Below are 23,242 nucleotides of genomic sequence, written 5' to 3'. Positions count from 1 at the left end.
TCTCGCCACTTAAGTCACAATTCGGCGGTATAGTTGGGGCAAGGACAAGTGGTGGCTAAAACTGCTTAACAACTAATAAAATAGATTAAGCAAAGGATGTATAAAATATTGGAATTGGGAATCGATAAAAGCAGTTTAAAGTCATTCATTGGTTTAACAAAAAGGGGTATTATACTTGAGACACAACCTTCTTGTAATAAACTCCTTTGCAACTTTAAACGTCTTGCTAGTAGAAGTTAGTCACGAAGAGGGGCAAAAACCGGGGAGGCCCCGACCCCTAAGAAACTTCTGCTCCTTCGGCGGCTGTGTACGCCACTTTTGCTTAGTTTTTCGCGCTGTTTGTGTTTTTTTATTTTGACACGTTTTGGCATCTCGCCGAGGGACGCGTATCCGCTGGGGGGATACTGAAGTAGGGAGTTCTGGGAGTAGGGAGTCTCGGTCCCTTGAGTGCGTCTGACGTTTTACATAAATTTGTGCTGGCTCAGCCCGGGAAATCCTGCCGCCTCCTGTGCCATCGCCATCGCCATCGCGCTGTCATGTGACAAAAACGCGACAGTTTGCAAGGTCACGTCACATTAATTTGCTGACAATGATGTATTTAGGGAGGCCGGGGCCTCGCATGGCTGGCATACTTAAAGTGCCGCCGATTAAGCTGCGCAATTTCAGCAATTCTGCTCTAGAATTTACCTTAATTTCTATACCAGCCACTGCCACTCTTCTCTTCCAGAGCCTGAACATAAAAATGTGGAGGGTGCCCCCTGCCATCATGTCGAAATGGCCAACGTGTGAAAAACGCGCGAGGAAAGGACAGAAGAAAATACGAGAAATCAAAATGCCTGCAATAAAGTTACAAGAATTGAATTCAATTCATTCACGGAGCGCCTGGCTGAATCACATCCAAACCGAATGGTCGCCCACAACTGGAGCTCCAGTGGAGCTCGAGGAGAAGGAGGGTCGACGGGTCGAGGGGCACGACTCAAGGCGCCCTGCAACAAATTATTTAAAAAGTTATTGCCGCATTAAGCGTCATGGTGTTAATAACAGTAAAACTTTATGTTGGCTGACACTGACTTTGATTTTATTGGCCAACCGATTTGGAATGGGATTGGGAATGGGCACAGGAATCGGAACGCCGGAAACTCCAGCTTCCGTAGGATCCATTGGGTTGCTGACGGAACTGCAAATCGGTGAGTATTCCAAATATGATTTTTAAATCTGATTATCTGTTCTGTTTTTTAAAAAATGATCAAACCACTTCAGAGCAGTGCAAGTAGGGTCCTGGAGTATGGCAATTTTACAAGCAAAATGTACATGCAAAACTCATATTTGTAGCTCACCTGTTACTATCAATGAGAAATGTCACATGTGCATTTCCCATGAAATACAATTTGTGCATTTCAACAAAAAGAGTCACACACCGAATGTTGAAATATATTAAAACGTATTTTCGGCACGTAACGAAGACAGCTTCGAAAGCGAAAGAAATTCGTGACCAAATTTTACATATCACATGCATGGGTAGAGCTGCATGGACATACGAGCAGATCTCGATCCAAATGCATTGTATATTCAGGGAATTTCGAGTCAAGTGCAGGACTCCCATACACCTGCATTTGCATTTAGCAATCAGCATGGAAATCAATCAACCGCAAACCGGAAAGGGTCATGATCCCGCAGCTAAAGCTTCTGCCCCTCGTTCTTGGCCAGCGCCAGCTGCTCAAGTATTTACCAATAACACAAAACCGTAACTAATAATTGTTGGGCCAAGGAAGTGGTCCGTCCAGAAGCCGGAGACCTGAGACCTGAGACCGGAGACCTGGGACCGGAGAGTAAAGACCCACCCGGCACCCACTCGCCCACTTGCCCACTTGCCCACAACCAATTACGGAAAATTTACGCAAAGCGCCATTGATCCGTAGACTCCGGCCCGACGACGTCATTAATAAACATGAGTTTGGTCATCAGCCGGAGAGGAGGGGCTTTGGTCAGGGATAAATGGGCGTGGGGCGGCGCAGTCGGATGGAGCTGAAGCTGGAGCTGAAGATGGAGATGGATGCCAAATCGAAGCTCCACGGCGGCTCTTTTGATAGATGACTGCATCTTCGGTCGCTCGGACACAACTGCTCCTCGGCGGCTGTTGCCGCTCATTACCATTGCTGATTGGCCGAGACCCGGACCCACTATATAGTATATATACAAGATACAGCCCCCCCCACCGCTCACCACTCACCGTTCACCGCTCACCTGTGCGTGTGTGGTCCCTCTGAAGGGGCTTTGTTTTTCTTGCTGCTCGTCTGGCGAGCATAACAAATTATCTGGTTGCTGCGAGCCGTCAACTTGTTTTCAGCATTTGGAAGGCGGCAACAATATATATGGTCCAGCATTCAGATAGCAGCACACACTCAAAAATATTCATACCAGAAATCACATTTTTACTTCAGCTTCAGCTTGTAATTATGGTCAATACTTGGCGAAATTGGATTTTATGTTTATTACGTATATCTTTTAAACTTGCAGTTCGCACCGCTACCATTTTAGCTATCTGTATCCGTATCTGGATCTGTATATCTGCATCCACAGATATGTCTGTTGTTGAATACACATATTTTGCGATACGTAAATACCGACAAGTGACTGCCATATTTCATTTGACCGTGGGCACGTTGAAACGTTTTTCGAATCGCTCTGCAGCGAGCGAATAAAAAATTACCTCGAACCACTTTGGTCCCCTTTGGTCGACCAAGTTGCAGAGCTGGCTTTACTCTGTATTTAAATTGATAATGCTAAGGCCCAAACCGTTTAAATGGTCGTATAAATCGTTTTGAAATGTGCGTTGAAAACTGGCCCATGGATCGGGATGCCCAAGCCCTCCATCCTCCAACAAGCAGCCCTTCCATGGGTGCATAGCTCATGATAAATGTGCGACAGTTAGCATTTTGGAGGTCAAGTGGTGTCTGCCCAGATAAATGATACATATGAACGCTGATTCGATTGGGAAGTGTACGCAGGTTTATACTTTTCAACTATTTGAAATTTAAAATGTGGTATAGCTACCAATTTCATTCAGGTCAAACGTGATATGGATCAAGTTTTACAATTGCCAAAAAATCTAATTATATTTCTTTATGAACTCAGCCATTTCAATTTACTTCTCCAGAGCACTAATCCATGCTTTTAGCCAGTAGTAACCCATGAACATCGCATAAAATTTGAAATATAATTTCCAAACGATTTGCTAAATGTAAAGCGTGGCCCACTTTTACCAGCGAAGTGTTTTGCGTTTGAACAAGTTAATACCTCGTTCCGAGCTCCCCCCTTTTGTGGTGCGGAAAAACTCGGGCTGAAAACCTGATATGAATGGGTATTAGATGTTGTGTTGCCAGAAACAGTGGCCAGCACAATAAATTGAACGCGAAACTACGGGAATGCATGTAATTTGGCCCGAGCTCGGAGGCGATTCCACAGCACCATAAAATCACCATTTTAAGTGCCGGTAGCAGAGACTTTCGATGGTAATCAAAAGTAAATACGACACTTAACCACAGCTGCTGGCTGAAAATTAAAGTGCAGCTGTAGGAAAGGAGTGCGCAAAAAAAAGATACTTGCGGCGCTTGGAAAAACTATATTAAATGATGATCGATCGGAATTTAATTAGCTCCAAATGAATTAATTTGCAAATGGAAAAGCAGACGCATATTGTGCACATATAAGAGCAGCAACATAGGAAGGGTTTTTTATGTAACTGCCATAATAACTGTCGGATAATTAGAGGAAAGTTAAAGAGAGGAAATCACAGTTTCGTTGTTTTGTATCATAATGTGTTCTAATTTGGCATTGTGTAGTTTCATTTAATTTGATCAGAAAATGAATTAAAAATGGTAGAAAAGAATTCATTGTTTCGTATCCGAATTTTTCGTATTTTTTATTAAGTTCGTTTTAAATATGAAAATCTGCCAGGGTATATTAGCTTCTGCTCTCCGATTCAAGCTTCCTTTTTTGTTATTTTTAATTTGGCGTCACTTGGTTATCTTTGGTTGTCACTTGGGTTTTTTCACAGCTCATTCAGTAGCGAGTTGAATGGTCAGCCACTTTTTAATTGCATTCATAAGATACTCCCGCTCGTCGTCCCCAATTGAAAGCCAATTAAAATACGTGCGTAATTTGTTTACACAGTTCTTGAATCCCCTTTTCAGCTTCAGCTTACTTTCAGCTTCAACAGGCCGTGGCCAAAAGTTCTGTTTGCCCAGTGGGATGGCATAGAGTGGATTGGATGAGGGGGGAGGCGGTGAGAACTGGTGGGGGGCGGTAGAAACCTGGTCATAAAGCACGCCCTGTTGCTTTTGTTGTTTATGAGCGCCAGCAGATACGCGTCATTAAGCGCGTTTCTGGCGCGTTTTGCTCGCTATTTCCTCGCTGTTTCGGCCGCCCAGAAACTTTTCCCACTGCCTTTGTGTGCATGTTACTCAAACATTCGCAATGCCATTGGAGTGGCGGCGAATGAATACCCTGCGATACCCACCGCGATCGCAGAATGCCACTTTTGCAAAATCAACATTCCAAATACATAGTTGAGTTCCTGAAACCAGTGAAGTGGTTAAGGCTCAACAGACAGGTTTGATCCCACGGTAAATGCTTCCATAACTGAGTTTTCCAGCTAGATTTTCCATTTTCGCCCAACGGCTGCAGATGAAAGTGTATCCCTTGTGTTTGTCAGCAATTTTGTAGGGCTTATATCAGGGCACATATCAGGACCTTCGGCCCCCCCGGAGGATCCTTTCGCCCAGCATTGAACTGTAAAATTGTGTAATTTTCAATTTCATAAAGTTTCGCGGTGCTTTCCTTTGTTTGTGTTGTTTTGCCCGCCCGCCCAGCCAAAGAGGGAACTTTGAATTATGATTATCGCACACACACGCGTAACTGCAGCGGACAGAGGGAAGAAGAAGCAGCGTGGAGCGGCCGGGCAGCGCACTTAAGTGCAGTTAATTAAATTTTGTGCAATTTATTCTGCTCGAAACTTTTCCAGCTTTCCAGCAGCAACAATTGGAGTTCCTCCGCCGCACAGTGACCAGATACCTGTTCTCTCTAGACTTAAATAATATATATATTTATATATTTTCCTCCCTTTTTGGATTTAACTTGGATTCAAAGTGGTTATCTATAAATCATTAAAGTGATTTTTGCTTATGCAACACACATATCTTTAGTAGATCTAGGTTTCTCCGATTATTATTCATGTTTGTAAATATTTTTAGATAGGAATTTGAAATTATAATCTGCATCTGTGTTCTATAAAAAGAAACCCATGAAATTGTATAAAATGAACTGCTTTGCTCAGTTGCAAGCATATTGAAAACTTTGAGCTATAGTTTGCGGACTGCGGACCACTGTGCGTGGAGCTTTGTTTACTTTTCACTTTGCAGTTCTGCATTTCGCCGTCAAAGTTTCGCAAAATAGTTTCCTCCCAGGGAGATGTTTTCCCGGGTCTCGCCACCTTTGTTTATTCGCCCAAATATAACATGCTCAAAGCCACCTAGCATTTGCCAGGCCGTCGCCTTTGAGTTGGCATACTTTTTCCACTTCCCTGGCAATCATCCGTCCTCCGGAGGCTGCAAATGCTGGCGAGTTTTGTTATCCATTGTTATAATGGATATGCTGGAATCCAAATCGGGATCATCCATCAATTACGCAAAGCACTTAGTGCCACAGTTTTCTCTGGCATTTTCTCTGCATTTCTCCAGTTGTACAAGCTTGTATGTTTTTCAATAATTAAAAATAATTAATTTATGTTAATATTGAGTGATGTTTAAAGTAGTGGAAGTTGAATGATTGCAACATTGAACAATACTGCCAAGTTTAGCCGTCTGTGCATAATTAAGCTATTGCGTTTTCACTAAATGAGTTTTCAGAACTGCAGAAAGAATGAGCCAATGAGCTAAACAGAAAAACGATGCTTTGGAAGCTTTGAACACATAAATATTGTTTATGTAAGTAAACATTACGAGGGCAATGCGAGTGAAACGGATGACTATGTGTTGACTTTATTCGCTGCGATACTGAAAATAAATTTGTTTATCAAAAAGTGTGGCCCAAAATTGTTTTTTTCTGTTCGTAAAACCAATAATAGAGTTTTTCGATCGAAATGGTTTGTATAAAGAGTATTTGCGTATCAATCATCCTAAGTGGTTTCTATTTTAAATAACTTTTATTTGATTAAAGAAAAAACTTCGACTTTTGCTTAATAATCAGAAAAATATTTAAAATGTTAAGTCAGCTGCCGAGTGGCAGTACTTTCAATACACTAGCCTTGGTAAAACTATTTGAGCTGCCCTCGTTGTCTTGAGATCTTCCATGGCCCTCGAGAAGAAACTACGAAAAGGGTCACTGCGAGCATGGGTATCCATATCCATATCCATATCTGCGGATGGCGCGTTTGACCGCCTCCAAAGCAGCTTTCTCGGTAGGAGTGGATGAGTGGAAATGGAAGAGGGAATGGGTCTGGGAATGGGAATGGGCCTAACCCTTGTCTGGTGCGCCGGGGCGGTGCTCAGCTTTGACTTATGGTGCTTATGGTAAGCACTGACTGATTGCATCTAATTATTCACAGAATGATAATATTCTCGATATTTTGTGGAAGCAGCAACAACTTGCAGCAACAACTCACAGCGAGTCGAGGGGATGATGATGATGTCTGCGATGTCTCAACGACCTATTCATGACCCCATCGCGGTCCCTTGGGGGCCGGGGCCCCATCATTCTTGGAGCGGTGATGATAATTGCGCTTTTCATTCCCTCTCACAGATTGATGGCGAGTGAAAATTGAGTTGCGGAAATGATAGGAGCGCACAGTATCGCTTCCAATTTTCCGAGCTTTGTCCGCGGCATTTGGCCAATTAATTTACGCATAGGAAAAGGTCTCTTGATTTGTTTTCCAATTACGAAATGCCACTGCATTGTCTTCCTTGATTGAATATCACGTTCTTTAATTACTTGTGATTTCTCATCTCACCATTTCGTTACCTCACTTGACCAGATCTCGTTTCCCTTCCACAGGAACCTGCAAACAGGCCTTGGGCATGGAGTCTGGCGCCATCGCCGACTTTCAAATAACGGCCAGCTCGGCCCATGATATGGGAAATGTGGGACCCCAGCATGCCAGGTAAGCTCCTCAAACTACCAAACAAACTTCCCCATGCCGGACTTAAAACACTGGCCCCTATATCATGGCACACACGTGTCCCTGATGCTGACGCAAAATGATAAACATGCATTAAATTTGACTCATAATATGACGAATATGAGTGTGCCTGTGGGTTTGTAAAATACGTATGTATATATGTATGTATATTCTACATATAAGACATTCTCTCGTTTCCTGCGTGTACATGAACATTATTATTATGAATTATTTAATGGCGTGTTTAAATGCCTTTATGTCGTTTGTGACACACACAAAACAAAAAAAACAAAAAAAAACAACAGAAACACCAAACACACAATGACATAAATTAAAATACAACAGCAGCAGCAACATCAAGTCGAACAGAAACATGTGCAGAAAATTTACATCCACATCGAGAATAATGATACAACTTATGGCCACATTATATTTCGCTGACATTTATTTGCTCGCCATAAAGAGTGGGAAAGTGCGCTCCTGATTTATCTTTATCCGCTGATGCTTGACAGAGGTAAAAATATCCTGGTAATTATTTAGAAAGTCAAGGGCTGACCACGTACACAGCAGATCCCAGCCATCAAATTCATACTGCCGTGCTGTGCAATAAACTCTTCCGCCATCTCTGTAAACATTTTTACGAGCACTAAAATCATCTTCAGAATGAGATACAAGACAAAGAACCACGAAATATTGACAAAGTCGAACTCAGCAAGGCAAACGAATCTCGAAAACAAAACAAGCCATTAACATTAACTTTTGGAATCATATTTGGAGAAATAAGGGTCTTTAAGACAACATTTAGTTTTCGGCTAGTCTTAGTCTCAACGTTTTAGAGCTTAAAGTTTGAATCTTTATACGGACGGACAAACAGACATGGATAACAAGATTAATACATATGTATGTATGCTCTTTACAGAACTGATGGTTAGCAAGCAGTTGGTTGTATATACATATATTAAACAAATCTAGTATATATCGTTTATACCTCTTAGTTTCCGAGACTTAAAAGTTTATACGAACGGACAGGATGTTATATGGCTTAAGGGGTAAACGCTTCGTTCTACTTGTTACGTACACTTCAACGAATCTAGTATACCCCATTGCTAACTGTATTTCTATACTTTGAAGCATGTCTTTCAGATCTTCTTTTAATAGTAGTATGATGAATAATAGCTGATACTTCCCTGCCTGCGAATATGTATATGAAATCAAAAATTGAAAAGGCAAAGGATGCGGCATCTCCCCAACGACTGTTACAGACAGCGCAGCCATAAAATTTAAGCAAACGCTACAACTGATCCATGCGCAAACAAACAGTGTATGAGTGGAGTAACAGAAATATTGATTATAATGTCAATGTCGCCAGCGGGCACACCATGTGGGCGGCGGGAGGGGTGGGGTGTGTTGGGGTATGGTGTGGGGAGCTGAGCGGGAAAAAGGAGACCTCGCATAAAAATAAAAGAAAAGCAATAAAATTATGCAAAGTCAACAGAAAAGCGGCCAGCGACAGGCAAACGACAGGCAGGCGACCACGGTGCCCTGGTACGTGTTGACTGCCCCAACCGCTCCCCCTTTATTTTCATTTTCCCGAACCCCCATCCCCAACACACATTCCCATTTCCCCGCCCCCCCCTGACAACCCTATGCACATTTGTATATGGAGGTATGTACTTTGTACGGGCAATGGGGGCAGCAGCTCCGGTGCGCAAAACAAATGTTTGGTAGTAAAAATGTCACACATGGCGTTTTGCATGTGGCGCCCTCTGCTGGGAAGAAATTGCCGTGCGATTGGAGTAACTACACCGCAAAAAAAAAAGTTATCAATTGCAAATGCTTCGAAATAAATTGATTACTGCAAGTAAAACTTATATCTGATACTTATGGCTGATACATAGTAATTTGCAATTAATTTGACAGTTTTGAGAGCCCATTTCTCGCGGTGCATAAGTGTGTGCGTGCCCGAGCCTAATGATGCCCTCGACCGTCTTCGAGTTGGGTTTTCGGTTAACATGCGCCAAAGTCATATGAATTTTATTACAAATGGAAAAGGTGGCTCCACATGAGACACAAAACCAGCGAGAAAGGGTGATGAGTAAAGAGAGGGCAGGAGGAATGCAGGGAAATTCACTTTCATGTATGATAAATGAAAAACTTTGTTTTCCACATTCGAGCGGCCAAAGTTGGTCTTTAAGTTCCGTTTCGACAAGATTTATATCGTGCATTTTGGCCACTTGGGAGAACCACAGGAGTCGATGAAACTTATTACCTTGGTAGCCTACATTTGAGCTCCAATTCGAGAAACAAAGGCGAAACTAAGGCAGAGTGCAAATTATGCCATCGCCGTTCTTTATGAGCCTCTCGTGACCGAAAACTCTTTGCCTAATTTAGTTTTACTTTCCCTCGCCAGCGTTTCTGTGTGTGTGTGTGTATCTGTGTGTGTGTGCCTATATTCGCCAATATCTGCCACTATTTTTTCACTTTTACAGCTGGGAAATGACAATGTGCGCTACTCGCCGTGTTTGCGGATGCATGGAAAGGCCATGCGTGAATTTTGATGGATGTCTTTTCATGAAAATATGCGACGCCCCTCCAGTGGACTCTCTCTACACCCACCTACCCCCACCCCCCTCACATTATCACGCATCGGCCACTTGCGTGCGTATGCACATGCATATGTATGTGTATGTGCTCGGCATAAATTTTGGACATATATTTTTGACAGGCGATTCGACCCACAATTTCCATCGCCTGAATGTAGGCTACACTTTAATACATTCCATCGCTTGAATATCCGTGGAACAAGGAGAGGTCCTGCGACGAGGTCAGCAGCGGATAATTGGAGCAATTTAAGGAAAGTGGACGGAGGGGAGTCCCCCTTTACAAGGAAAAAGTGGGCTATTTGAATACTTAAGAAATTAAAACATAGAATGTTACATATACCCGTTGTATGTAATAATGTTTAAAAATTTAAAGAAAAATCAATTGAAATCGCCCCCTAAGAGTATCAATTTAAGTATCCTCATCAAATGCCACGGGTGCTTTGACATTATGTGCGGCGGTGGAGAAATTGAATAAAATGATATAAATAATTCAATAAGCAATTTATTTCTAATGAAATATGTAGGGCAGAGAAACTTTCTGCTACTCGAGGCAGTGATTGAGAACGATGCTCAACGCACAGAAATGCCAAACCGTTATCAAAACTCGAGTTCGATGAGGCAAAAGGAGCGAACACAGGCCTTAAATCATAAAAATTGACTCATTTGTAACATAAAAAGCACATTAACACATTAAGGGATTCCAGACATCTCGTTGGGACTTGGGACTTGGGACTTGGTCCGTGGAAATTGGGGGCTACGGGGGATGATTGTATCTGCCGACAGCCGAAGCAAAACAATGTGGCAAAACATTCCCAGATTCGATAAACTAATGGCGAGGAACGGAATACCAACGCAGCACATCACACTCGTCCAAAATCCTGGCAGTTTGTAATGCCTTTTTTCTGTAAAAGAAATAAATATTTTGTCCTCGAGATATTCAATTTAACTGTCAATTAGATGTAGCACCTTCAAATAATTAGTAGGAACTGTAGCTGTTTAAAATGCTATGTACTCTAGTGGTTTAATGGCAAAGAAAGAGAAGATCAAGATCTGAGTTATGGTATTTCGACTGTAACGAATGAAAGATGCCACCCCAAATGGGATACACCTTTCAGCTGCCATCCTTTGTGATGGAGCTCCAACGCCCCCCCCCAAACCACCGCCCTAATTGTCGCATTAGACGCTGCGAAAGTCAGTTATGTAGCAAGGCCGCAACAAATGGGTGTGCCACTCCCCCAGAAAACACGCATACGCCCCGTGGCCCAGCCGCCCACTTATCAAATTCACCTTCCATTGTTGCTCACTCGACGGCGGTCGTCCTGTCGCTCACTTAGTCGCTTTTGTGGGGTTTCGCCTGTCAGTGGCATTGATTTTCGCTTTCGGCTTTCGGCGCAGCTTGCTTTTAGGCCCCATTTCCACTGCCATTCCCAATCCCATTGCCATTCCCATTCCCCATTCCCCAGCCCCAATCCCAATTCCTATCCCCCAACGTTCAGCTCCTGCGTGGACTAGGCACTGATTGCGTTGTGCTGGCAGCCGGCTGCCAGAGTTGGCCACTGAAGCAATTGCTGTTAACGCGTTTTCCATTTTATTGCATTAATGTTTGATTTGGTTTTTCGCCTCATTCCCAGCAACACTGGCTGCTTAATGTCCGCCCGATTGAATTGATTGCTGGTGTGCGTGCATCTGGGCGGAGTACACTAGGCTGTGTGCTAGAGAAGACAGCGTGCCAGTCACGAGTTCAATTAACCGATTTTCCATTGTGGACTCTTGGCATTCAAAATGTGCTTTTTATGGAATTTATCGGGAATTTATAAAAATGTTTGCTTTTGTAAAACATTAGGTAACAAGTGAAAGACAGGTTTTCCTACTACTAAAGTATGTATAGTTGTGATTGCCATTAAGTTTGGGAATCAGCTCACAATACTATTAGTTAAGTTTCTATTTAGCATCTAGTAGTTTATTAGCTTATTTTGACAGAACTACAATTGAATTGTTCTTAGTTAACGCACCTTGGAAAACCACTCCACTCCACCATGTCTCATAATAGCAATTTTCCACATTTTTCCGCCTTTGTCCATTAAAGCCGCTTTCCAATAAAAATGTGTGCCCTGGTGCACAAGTAAACGAAAGTTCGTCGTCTGCAGCTGTTTAAATAGGTATTTGTAAAGTAACCATTCGGTCGCGGCACCCGAAAATCAAACAATTCTGTTGACCAAACAAAAATAGACAAGAAGCTGCAACTGTGTGGGTGAACCACGCCCTCGCCGCCCCCATTACCTGTCTGGACACTGCGACGGATCACTTAGTTTCGCTTGTGATGTTGCAGTATACGAGTATATTGGTTGGAGTGAAATCTTCTGCCAACACATCTGAGGTCGCAGAGTTAAGAGCGCCTAGGCAGGGTAAACAGCAAACAGGTCCAAAAGACTGGAAGGCGTATTGAGTTGTCCAACGGATCGCCCGGAAGACTGGGAGTCGTGCTTACGCAGTCTGCAGCTTCTGTTTGCTTTTCAATTACTGGGGGCAAACACGGCATGGCTCTTTGGCCTGGCTATTTGCCTTTAAACAGCCTCCTTTGAGGCTGCTGGTTACGCATGCGCACCACACAATTTGCTGCATCAGAGATCACTGGTTGCGCTGGTTGCCAATTAAGTTTGCATGCAGGTGGACCAGGAACACATCTTTGGTGGAGTAATCATAATGGGTTTTATGTGATTCAATGGATACATGTACTTCTGTTGCAAAGGTGAGTAGATACCTGTAACAGAACATTACGATATCATTGCCACGACTTAATAAGCCTTCTAAAGGTTAGAAGCATTTAGTTATTGGAAACTTTTAGCAGTAACTTGCAGTTCTCAAACTTAATGCACATTTATTGAGGTTTCTGCAGCACTGAGATCTCCTCGCAAGCAGAAGCACAAAGCATGCTTTGGAAGCAGTGCAGTGAGGTGTGAGTAATTGAATTATCTATGGGTAAACTATGCCATCAGCAGAAGAGTGGTTGTGCTGCGACAACAATCCGTTTGCGAAAATACCTTTAGTGCTGCACTATGTACATAGACAATTAAATGCAGTCAGGCGCATTTTAGGCAAATGTTATAACCGCACAGGCGACAATGACCAAAGGAAGCCATCTGAAGGCTGCCACTGTGGGCTGTGTAATGAGCCATTTTGGTAGTTGGCCGGTTGGCAGCCTCCAACAGAAGAAAGCTGAAGAAAGTGGGTGGCGGCTTTGTCACAGCCATTGCGACCGACAATAATGGCTTAGGAAAGCGGCAGGAAAACAAGGCAGAACCGCAAGGGAATCAGCCAAAGCTGACTTGCAATGCTGGAAAACAGCTGCCAAAAAGCCGGCCAAGTAAATGGGCGGAAAATGGAAAATGACATGCAGAGGACAACTCTTCTTCGCCACCGAAGGAAACTGAAATGGAAAAGGCAAAAGCAAAAGGGGAAAGAAAATGCGAGGAAAAGAACACAATAACAAATGCAAGTGGGGAACGCTTAAGGAGTCGGCAGACAACACTTCAAAAGTGGTGAGGCGGTCATGGAAAATAGTGCAGGGGGAAAGGGGGGAGTTTTGCATTTTGTGTGCCATTGTGTCAAGTGGAAATTGCAGGGCGAAAGCTTAGGGAAAGCGAAGGAAAAAATGGCAAACACGCAGAGCGGCTACCACGGAAAAGATGACAATATAGCCACAGGCTCCGAGGCAACAACAAGCAGCACAAAAGGAGATGTCGGCTTAAAGTTCAATGGAAAATATGAAAAGTAAAATGGCGACAGTGGCTTCCGTGGAAACGGGAAAAGCGGCCGGGAAAACGAAGGGAGATGCTTGGGTCGACGAGGAGTCGGCCATTAGCGTTTTATGGCCAAAAAGAAAATCGATACACTCTCACATACACACACACACACACACACACACAGAGACACACAGGCAAACGACAATATGTTTGCTGTTCTTGTAGTTGGCCTCCATTTCGTTTGCAATTTGTGACGTGCAAGGGTTGAGGACACCTTCCACACGCCCCCGCAGCCCCCTTTGTTTTCACTTCAATCATAAAAGCATAACACAAAAGCCATTATTCTCTGCAAGAGGGAAGATGTACAGTGTACACCTACATACATATATGCGATGCCTTCCATCCTTCTAATGTGGGTTACGGCTGAGGAAAACCGAGTGAGAGGGGAGGTTGACCGAGAATATGGTGGAAAAGTACGACACTTCGGCCATAACATGCATTGAATCACTAAAAGGCTGTGGTGTATGAAAGTACATTTAATTAACTAACTACATATGAACACAGCAAAATCCATCAAAAATGATAAGCACCAAATCTGGCCAAGACACATTGTGCAATGTTTGCTTTGTGTCCTTTTCCAGATGCGGAATCCTCGAAAGCAAGACTTACCACAAGACTTATGCCATGCGAATAATTATCTTCTTGGCAGGTCAAGGATAAATTGTTTTTACACTAAAATATTACAAAGACTTGATATATATTTAAAAGGGTACAACCATAATTGTATTACCAGTATGATTTGCTGTGCCACTTATGAAATGAGTCCAAATTCCTAGTCCTTAAACCAAACCATTTCTTATTACTAAAAGTTTAGCATAAAAAAGAAAAGTATATATTTTTATTAAGCAGTACTTATCTAAGTCAAACCATTCTTGGGCTTCATCTGCAGACTTTACATCGAATTCATTTCTTTCGGCTGCTCGGGTTCATTTGCTTTTTTGTTGTTCCGCCTAAGGACTTCTAATAAGTCTGAGATTTGTGGAATTTATGCAGGAGAGGACTTAAAGTTTGCGCCTAGAAGCGGGCTAAGGTTTCCAACGGCAAGCAGCTGGGGCACTCAAAAGTTCTCCTGGTGTCCCCTTGGCAACATAACTTTTGCTTTGAGGACCAAACATAAGCTGCTTAAATTTTGTTTTTCCACCGGAAAAACCTATCCAACATATGCGCCCCATCAAAGCCCATTTAATAGTCGCCAAGAAGGGAAGGGTTGCTACACATTTTGGGGTTGGAGAGTTCAGTGGCACCCACTTATGTATGTATGTATGTATCTGTATCTCAGCCGCATTGTGTCCTTCACTTCACCTGGGCGGCGGGTTGAAGAACTCAACTGAAATGAACTGAACTGAAATGGGCTTGTAAAATATTTGCGTTTTCAATATGCCTCAACAAGTGTGTAAGATGCCAACGGGGTGTCGGTTGTCTCCCTATTTATTTTTCATTTAATTTCCAATTCCTTCGTTTGGCGCTTTTAATGGCACTTCATGCAATTAAAATGCCAAGTCAACAATTCTTTCAGCGCACAGCTCGTAAGCTACTAAAAATTATTTTTTACGATTGTCATAAAGACGACTCTGCCCCCCTCTCTCGCCCAACTTTCTCCTTTCTCCTTTCTCCACCACCCAAAACCCCAAAAACCCTTGCCAAAACAATGACGCCTCGTCTAGCGACTGGCAGCGGAAACATCCGAGCATCGTCGAGTTTTTAATTAAAATTTTTTCTCCTTTCTTCTCTGCTCAGTTGGTAAAATATTTTGGTAAGCTCGAAGTGTTGAGGCAGTCAAAGAACTGAGGGGCAATCCTTTAACAAATTAATTTTTAGCCTCAAATGAGCGCCGCCTGCCTTTAATAGCTTGTTTCCACCTACTTAAATGCGGAAAGGGAAGCCTAGTCACCTAGCACAAAGCGATAGATTGACATTGAGCCGAGCTAGAAAATGCTGGGGAAAATGCTCTAAGTTGAGTTTCAATGACAGCCTTTGAGATTAATTAACAGAAATAGAGTTGAGATGCGTGCGGCTTTCATTCATGCAAATTCTATGAATCTAAATAGTTATTAAGTTCCCTTGTTTGTCATTTACAATCCTATGTACAAGTATTATAAGTGGAAATAAGATGACCAGAAACACTGACCGGATTCAGAATTTGTTATAGCTAGTTATTAAAGAATTTCACTTAAAATTCCTCCTGTTTTGCGGCTAAAACCTGTAGTTTGCACATACGTATGCCTTACAGAAAATCTTACAGCAGAAATCTGTTTTATTTGGAACATACAAGATTTTAGAAGTATTTTCATTCGGCCAAGGAAAATAAATTTGTAGGTAAGGAGCTTACATATTTTGCCGGGGGAATTAAAATAATGTTCTGCTTGTTTATTTCATTTCAATTACTTTTCCTCGAAATGAGGAATTGTTATTACTATGATGCAGCATTATTTGGTATTGTAAATACCTAAGTTAACCGTAGCAACGTTTTCAATGGAATATGCCAAGCAACACAAGCCAGCAGTTCTGGATACCCAATTTGACCCACTTAACATATAGTATTTAACTCCCCGAGGATTAGGAATAACGAGCAGAGCTCTTCCACTACCCGACTAGTTTCCACCGAGGCGGATCCAGTTACTCGTAATTGTATCTGTGTATCTTCATCTCCGGATGTGTTGCGAATACATGGCTCGGTCTAGTTGCACATAAGGTGGAAGCAGACCCAGTTAGCGACCGTGTGTAAATGCAACTTTTGCCACTTAGTCGGTTTTGAGGTGGAAAAGCGAAGAGAAAGCGGGGAGAAAGCCAGGTGTGCCGGGGGGCACTAACATCGTGTGCTGCAGTTATGCGATAGCCGCCGACCTTTTATGGCATTTTTTAGTGGCTCTTGCCTAAATAAAACTTGCTCCAGATGTTGCTGGTTTGGCTGCTCGGGTTCAGGGTTTCCCTCAACGGGCGCTTTTCCTCTGTTGACTTGACCATAACGCGCCGTGTATCCTGTGCTCCGTGCGCTCCGCTTGCAAAGTATGCAACAATTTTCCGTAAAGCGAAACCACAGCACCGGCATTTTCAAGAAAAACCCATTTTCGCACGGCATTTTCCGGACTCGTTGCTCCGTTTCGCCGTCCACTCGGGAATAGTTTTCGGGTATTAAATAATGTGACGCAATAAATGAGTGGAGCTGTCGGCCTCGTTAGTGCTCCTCCCAAACGAAACTAATAGAAGGATCTCCTTACCCCAAATGCAATGTAAGCCGGCTAAAACCGAAATATAGCTGGCATTTTCCGCTGCCTAACAAGCAATAGATACACCGAGGGAAAAGAGTGACCCGTATTCAATGGCTAACAATTCCCTAGTTTAATATCCTTTTTGGACCCCGGCGCTTACTATTAATTATGAAAAAGCTTCACAGACGAGCCTAAAGTTCTAAAACTTTTCGAGTCAGAAACTTTCCAGATTTGCACAAACTATCCTAACTCTGCTCAAATTTATTTCATTTTTTGGTATACTTGTTTCTTTTTCGCTGTGCAAACTTCAATTCTGGGTCACGACTTTGAGCCTTGCATTATATTAGCGAGACTTTCAGCAGCTCAGAAATTCAAGACATCATTTGGCCAATTTATAAATGCGCATTGAGAAAATGTTTCCGTTTGGAATTTTCACTTCTCTTTTCCGGGCACCGGGCACCACAGCTTCGTTGCCATGAAAATTATGCTAAAATGCAATCCCAGGACACCCATATGTTTACGGTAATAAGCAACTGAAAGTATCGCGCGGCGTAAAAATCTGTTTATACAGCCTCATCATATACCCTGCAATTCAAGAGCTCTACAACACTTATTGAAATATACAAACAAATATTTAAGGAACGTTGCTGTGCTCGGGGAAATAATGTGCCATTCCTGGCCACCATATCATGGTTAATAGAGTATCATACCATTATTGTATGGTTACGTACATCGAATGTGTGCGGTGTGCGAAAGTAACTCGGTGGCAAAAGTCATGTTTGTGCGCCTTCACCTTATTGCACGGCACAGTTCCCAGGACACTCTTCGCTGGATTTATGACTACCAAATTGATATTAATGCTGGAAAACACGTCGTGCTCCGCTCCTTCGGCAAATATGTGGAGTTGGTGAAAACGGGCTGAACTGGGTATGGTTCGCTGTGCCAGCTTGGCATCGTTGAATTTTTGGGTTTTTTACGTAGCGGGGAGATCCTGTCGGGGGTTTCGTTACGAATTCGCCCTATGGTGTCCTGACTTGGGGCGCTGTAAGCCGCGATTAACGTAAAATAGCGTATAAAGAGCGGCAGTGGGTGCAAAAAAATATGCCACACAAACCAAGTGACAAAAAATGCAAGCTGAATATAATCCAGCTGTTCCGAGTGAACAGAATGTGGGTCATGAAAGGAATGAAGTATACAGCATACACATAGTACGGGTATATATGCATTTGTTTGCAGTTTTGTGAATAAAAGTTTCTGCACTTACAGACCTACAGAGCATTCCAAAAGATCATTAGTGAAAGAAGTTGTGTACTTGTATAACGATTATATGATACATATTAAGTATATAATGTCCATTGCTTCTTATAATACTTCCACTTCATTTCAGACTTAAAATAGACAACAACGGAGGCGCTTGGTGTCCGAAGCACATGGTTTCCCGGGGTCTGACGGAGTACCTGCAAGTCGACCTGCTAGGTGTCCACCTGGTCAGCGCCATACGAACCCAGGGCCGCTTTGGCAAAGGTCAGGGACAGGAGTACACCGAGGCCTATGTGATTGAGTACTGGAGGCCGGGCCTCAAGAAATGGATTCGATGGCGGAGCCTTCAAGGCAAGGAGGTGAGTTGAAGGCGTTTATGAAAGCAGAAAATCGAGCTTTGGTTTGTGGAAAGGGGAATTCGCAAAAGACATAACAACTCACAGTTTAGTTTAACTCAAAAACACTTACTATTTGGCAAAGCATAGGAATACACCATTAAACGAAGTGCACCTCTGTGAGGATAAGTCTGTTGTGGATACTCTATGCTTTGCCCATTCACACATTAATCATGAGCAGGCCAGGGCTAGCAGATAACCATCTGAGCCATCTCGGGACTTGGATACGAAAGGAGAGTGTGCTGAAGATATAGGATCTTTAAGCGAATCAATTTACGTGCGAATTACTGGCAAGTGGAGGAGTCGAGAAAATTGAGTAGGTGTCGCGGCTGGGAAGCGAACTCAAACTCGAACTCAAACTCGAACTGAAACCCGTTCCGTCGATTTGCTGGCTGCCAGCGATGTGAAATCAATTTTAGCGCTTTTGTTTTTATTTCGCCTGCTCATGATAGTATTTTGGCGATCAGGTTGCCACCTACACACAACACAACATACTAAACCACACCACATGCCAACCACCCATTTGTAATGCCTGCCCCAATTGCGCCCCAACTCGCTCCTCTCTCCTCCTCTCGTTCCAGGTGCTGCCCGGCAACATAAACACCTACAGCGAGGTGGAGAACGTGCTCCAGCCCAGCGTGTTCGCGTCCAAGGTGCGACTCTATCCCTACAGCCAGTACGATCGCACCGTCTGCCTGCGCGCCGAGATCGTCGGCTGTGCCTGGGAAGGTAGGTGCCCATTCGCTTGCCATGAGTTATGCCCCCACCCCCACCCCCACTCCCACTCTATTCGAACCTGGAACTTGGAACCTGGGACCCCTGACCCCTATATCGCCCCATTCGATCTTGCTCGTGGCCTAAGGCCCGCAAAGAAAACGTATTTTTAGCTGCAATGTAATGCAAGTCGGACAGAAAATAAATTGTTACGAATGCGAAATCTAAAAAGTACTTGTTAAGAAATGATGATTTGGTGAATTGAAACTACACTTTCACTTCTCACATAATGTGTTATCCTGAGCTTTCCTTTTCTATGAACAGCTAGAAGTAAATGGCCCATATACATATCAATATTTTAGCAATTATATTTTTAAGAAATAATTAGTAATAACATATTTATCCGTTGCAGAGGGAATTGTGTCGTACAGTATTCCCAAAGGCATGCAAAGGGGCATGGACATTGATTTTTCGGACAAAACCTACGATGGATACGAGGAGGGAGATCATTTTGTGAATGGTTTGGGCCAGCTCGTTGATGGTCAGAGGGGCAAGGATAACTTCCGAGCCGATATCAATGGCCTTGGCAAAGGTGCGACTGTCACTGCATTTTAAAGTAAAACATTTTAAAATTTTTTAACGCTTTCTGCTGCAGGCTACGAATGGATTGGCTGGCGAAATGACACTTTGCTCGGGCGACCTGTGGAAATCATATTCGAGTTTGAGACAGTTCGGAATTTCAGTGCTGTTATCATACACACCAACAACATGTTTTCCAAAGATGTTCAGGTAAATGAATAGCAATAGCAAAAACCACCTAAGTCGATAGTAAATCGTAAATGTCGGCCTTTACACATTTACACACGGAGCAATGTGGTATCAATGATTAAACATTTATAAGATAATCTTGCTTGCCCTACTTCATTTTTTATTTTACTTTGTTAACCGGTGCTATTCGCTTAATCACCACATCTACAAATTTCCGTTGAAGTAAATCGTAGAAAGCAAAAAACGCGGTGGGGTTGCTTCAAACCACAAATGGGGGTCCCTCGCCAGACAAACTGGCGGCGAGTTGAGCAAATAAGAGCTAAACATTTCCAGCCACTTCCACCCAAAAGCAATAATAATAAAAAAACGAAAAAATAAAAAAAACCCTCTTTATAAACAGAGCGAAGACGCAATCGAACCTAAACAAACTAAAATTGATATGGGGAGCTCTTGGGGCTCAACTCGCTGTACTAATAAGTAGGGAATGGAAGGGGGATACCCATTATCAAGTCATTTCCTTACTCACTGCAGTCTTTATCGAAAGTAAACAAGCGACGTGAGTGCGTATATAGAAATAAAAGTGCACATATATCTTTATCTGAACACTGCTGCTAAGTAAACAAATAGCCATGCCACAAAAATGATTGTACTCTGTTTACTTTTTTCGAGCACTCCCACCTTGTTAAAAACACGCAGTAAACACTTTTTCGTTCATCTTTCAAGTTTTAATAGGGATTTTTTGAAAATAACTTTTAAAGAACATATATTATAAGCATTATATATTGTTGCATTTATTTAACTTAGATAGCTACGGCTGCAGACATATTTAATCTAGGCAACAAAGTATATTTGTTGAGCATCTTGATGGAGTGAGAGCTGCTCATTAGTAATGCCGAGGGCAAAGTAAAACACACAGACATCAAAGAGACTGGGAAAGATTTCCTAAATCTTAACCAGTCCAGACCACTGACCACGATGTGCGGTTGGGGTGGACTTCTCTTTTGATCCAACAGGTGGTGATGTGGGGGCCACACGCGTGTCATAATTAAAACGCACTCAGTGTAATTTTGAGGCTTATCAATGCGTCATAAACGGCATTTCCACTATTTACGGCACGACCGCAAAGTGGCCAACGTTGAGCTGCTGAGAAGCTCTCTACGTAATTTCATGACTAATGGGTCATTTGATAACCAAGCCGGGGTCCAACCAAATGATAATGGTAATGAAAAGTCGTAAAAATGAAAATCATAACAGTCGACGACATAGTGGCTCTGTAAATTACGGGGCAACGAAAACCAGAATTGAGCGCCTAATGGGCTCTTGAGTTCCTCCTTGCCTTCTGCCTCCAGGTGAATCTATGAAACTCCATCTGCGCCCCGAGTGGCGGCATCAAATCCGAGATTTGTGGTAATTGAAATTTTATATGCCGCTTTAAAGCTGCTGCCAATTGGTTGTAAAGTCTGCGGTTTACTGGGGAACAGAGCCGCATAATTAGACGCATTTTTCGGAACTTTATACACCGTAGATCGTAAGTTACAGAAAATTGACCAGATTACAAATGTTATTGTAATAAATATGATCTATATCGTCAGACATAATAATTTGATTACAAGGGTTGGATTACTTTAAAATTGAAGTAACTTAACTTTTATTTGGTTACCAATAAAGTGGGTTTTTGCTTACGGTACTCAAATCTTTTTATCAACAACTTTTTATCTACAACTCATTAGCCATTCTTAGCTGCAAACTACAACTCACACAACACTGTACATCCGGCTGTCCAAAAATAGGCGACACAACCAGTCCAAAGCATTTTTGTTTGATTATATTACAAGTCGCTTTCACAAGTGACCAAAAACGATTTTGTGGCTTTACCCAAAATTGGTGGTAGTGAGTAAAATTACACATACTAATTGTTTACGAATCACAGTTCACACAATCGGAAAAGGTGTGCCCACCAACACCTGTCCATGTATTCGCTAGCTACGAAAGTTGAATATTAATTCAGCGCCTTCACATGAAGTGTTTAGATACAACTATGTATGTGAACTCTGTATAAATTAGCTGGCAAAGAAGCAAGCGAGAATTAATCGAATTCGTGCTGCTACGAACGGTGTAAACATTCTTTGAAAGTAACTAGGTCTAATATACACAATAAAAAGATAGAAATGATCTGACCTTCTAACTCCGCTTCGCTTCCTTATTGCAGGTGTTTGTCCATGCCAAGGTATTCTTCAGCATTGGCGGTCGCCACTTCTCCGGCGAGCCGGTGCAGTTTTCCTATATGCCCGACCTGGTTTTGGACCATGCACGCGACGTGACCATCAAGTTGCATCATCGCCTGGGGCGCTACCTGCAGTTGCATCTGTACTTCGCCGCCCGCTGGATGATGATAAGCGAGATAACGTTTATATCCGGTAAGCAAAGGGTTTCAAACAAAAATATCACTTTTATATTCGGTAGGCAGTGTTTCAATTAAAAGGGTAAAAGCGTACCTATGACTAGGCTATAAATATACTTTACTTTAAAACAGTTAGTGAGTGTGTATCTTCTTTAAAAACATTGGGCCTCACTAACAGTTTTACCAATTACAATTTACAAATTTAGTCCCGCAAGAGTGCGTGTGTGTGTGTGTGCTGATGGAATCCTGCATCCTTTGAGCACCGCTGAAAGTATATGTACGTAGTTAAGCCCTCAAAATGGCAGAAACAACCAGCTACGTGAGAGGGCCAACGGTGGCAAAGTCAAACATAAACTGCGGCAGCAACAAACACAGCACTCATCCATTGAAAATTCCCACTGACACTAAAAATCGTTGCGCATTTAATTAAAAACGAGCTCGCAGACCCGATCAAGAAGGGCTCGACTCTCGCTCAATGGTGCAAAATTTATTACCAGCCGTGCTGAGAAGGGGGAGTTTACATACACACTAGTACTCGTATGTGGACCGATTTTTACTTGACTCACCCATGAGCTTCAGTAGCCGGCAGCTTTGTTTTTCCTTGCCGTGTGCAATTGCGCATAGAGTGATACAAAGTGCAGAGGGGGGAGGTGGGAAGTAAGTTGCTGCTGCTGCAACTCGACTGCCATTGTGACGTTGCAGCGGAAACGGAAGTGCTCACACACACACACACTTACACACACACGCAGGGGAATCCGGCTGCATATGCTCCACTGGAAGCAGAACTAAGAGCCGAGCCGAAGCGAACCGAACTGAACTGAAGCACTGGGATATTGTAAAAATTAAATGAGTTGCCTTCCTTTTGTGCATTTGAAATTTGCAACTCAATGAGCAGCCGAGCCGGATTCCCAGAAG

At 42.8% G+C, this 23,242-nt stretch overlaps 1 protein-coding gene across 2 annotated transcripts in view; it reads left to right on the top strand.

Annotated features, from left to right (window-relative positions):
• The window catches only part of LOC120456656 (discoidin domain-containing receptor 2), a 72,679-nt gene that overhangs the window by 19,535 nt on the left and 29,902 nt on the right, over positions 1-23,242 (top strand). For both annotated transcript variants that reach the window (XM_039643599.1, XM_039643590.2), the window contains exons 2-8: positions 728-1,187; positions 7,051-7,156; positions 18,177-18,408; positions 19,026-19,173; positions 19,571-19,750; positions 19,814-19,947; positions 22,136-22,343. In XM_039643599.1, coding sequence (XP_039499533.1) covers positions 743-1,187; positions 7,051-7,156; positions 18,177-18,408; positions 19,026-19,173; positions 19,571-19,750; positions 19,814-19,947; positions 22,136-22,343 — 1,453 coding nt within the window. In that variant the 5' untranslated portion in view covers positions 728-742. The remainder of the gene's footprint in view (positions 1-727; positions 1,188-7,050; positions 7,157-18,176; positions 18,409-19,025; positions 19,174-19,570; positions 19,751-19,813; positions 19,948-22,135; positions 22,344-23,242) is intronic.

Source organism: Drosophila santomea, chromosome 2L (genome assembly GCF_016746245.2).
Source record: "Drosophila santomea strain STO CAGO 1482 chromosome 2L, Prin_Dsan_1.1, whole genome shotgun sequence".
Taxonomy (NCBI): Eukaryota; Metazoa; Arthropoda; class Insecta; order Diptera; family Drosophilidae; genus Drosophila; species Drosophila santomea.
The sequence above is the reverse complement of the archived record's forward strand: the minus strand, read 5'-3'. Positions and strand labels throughout refer to the sequence as shown.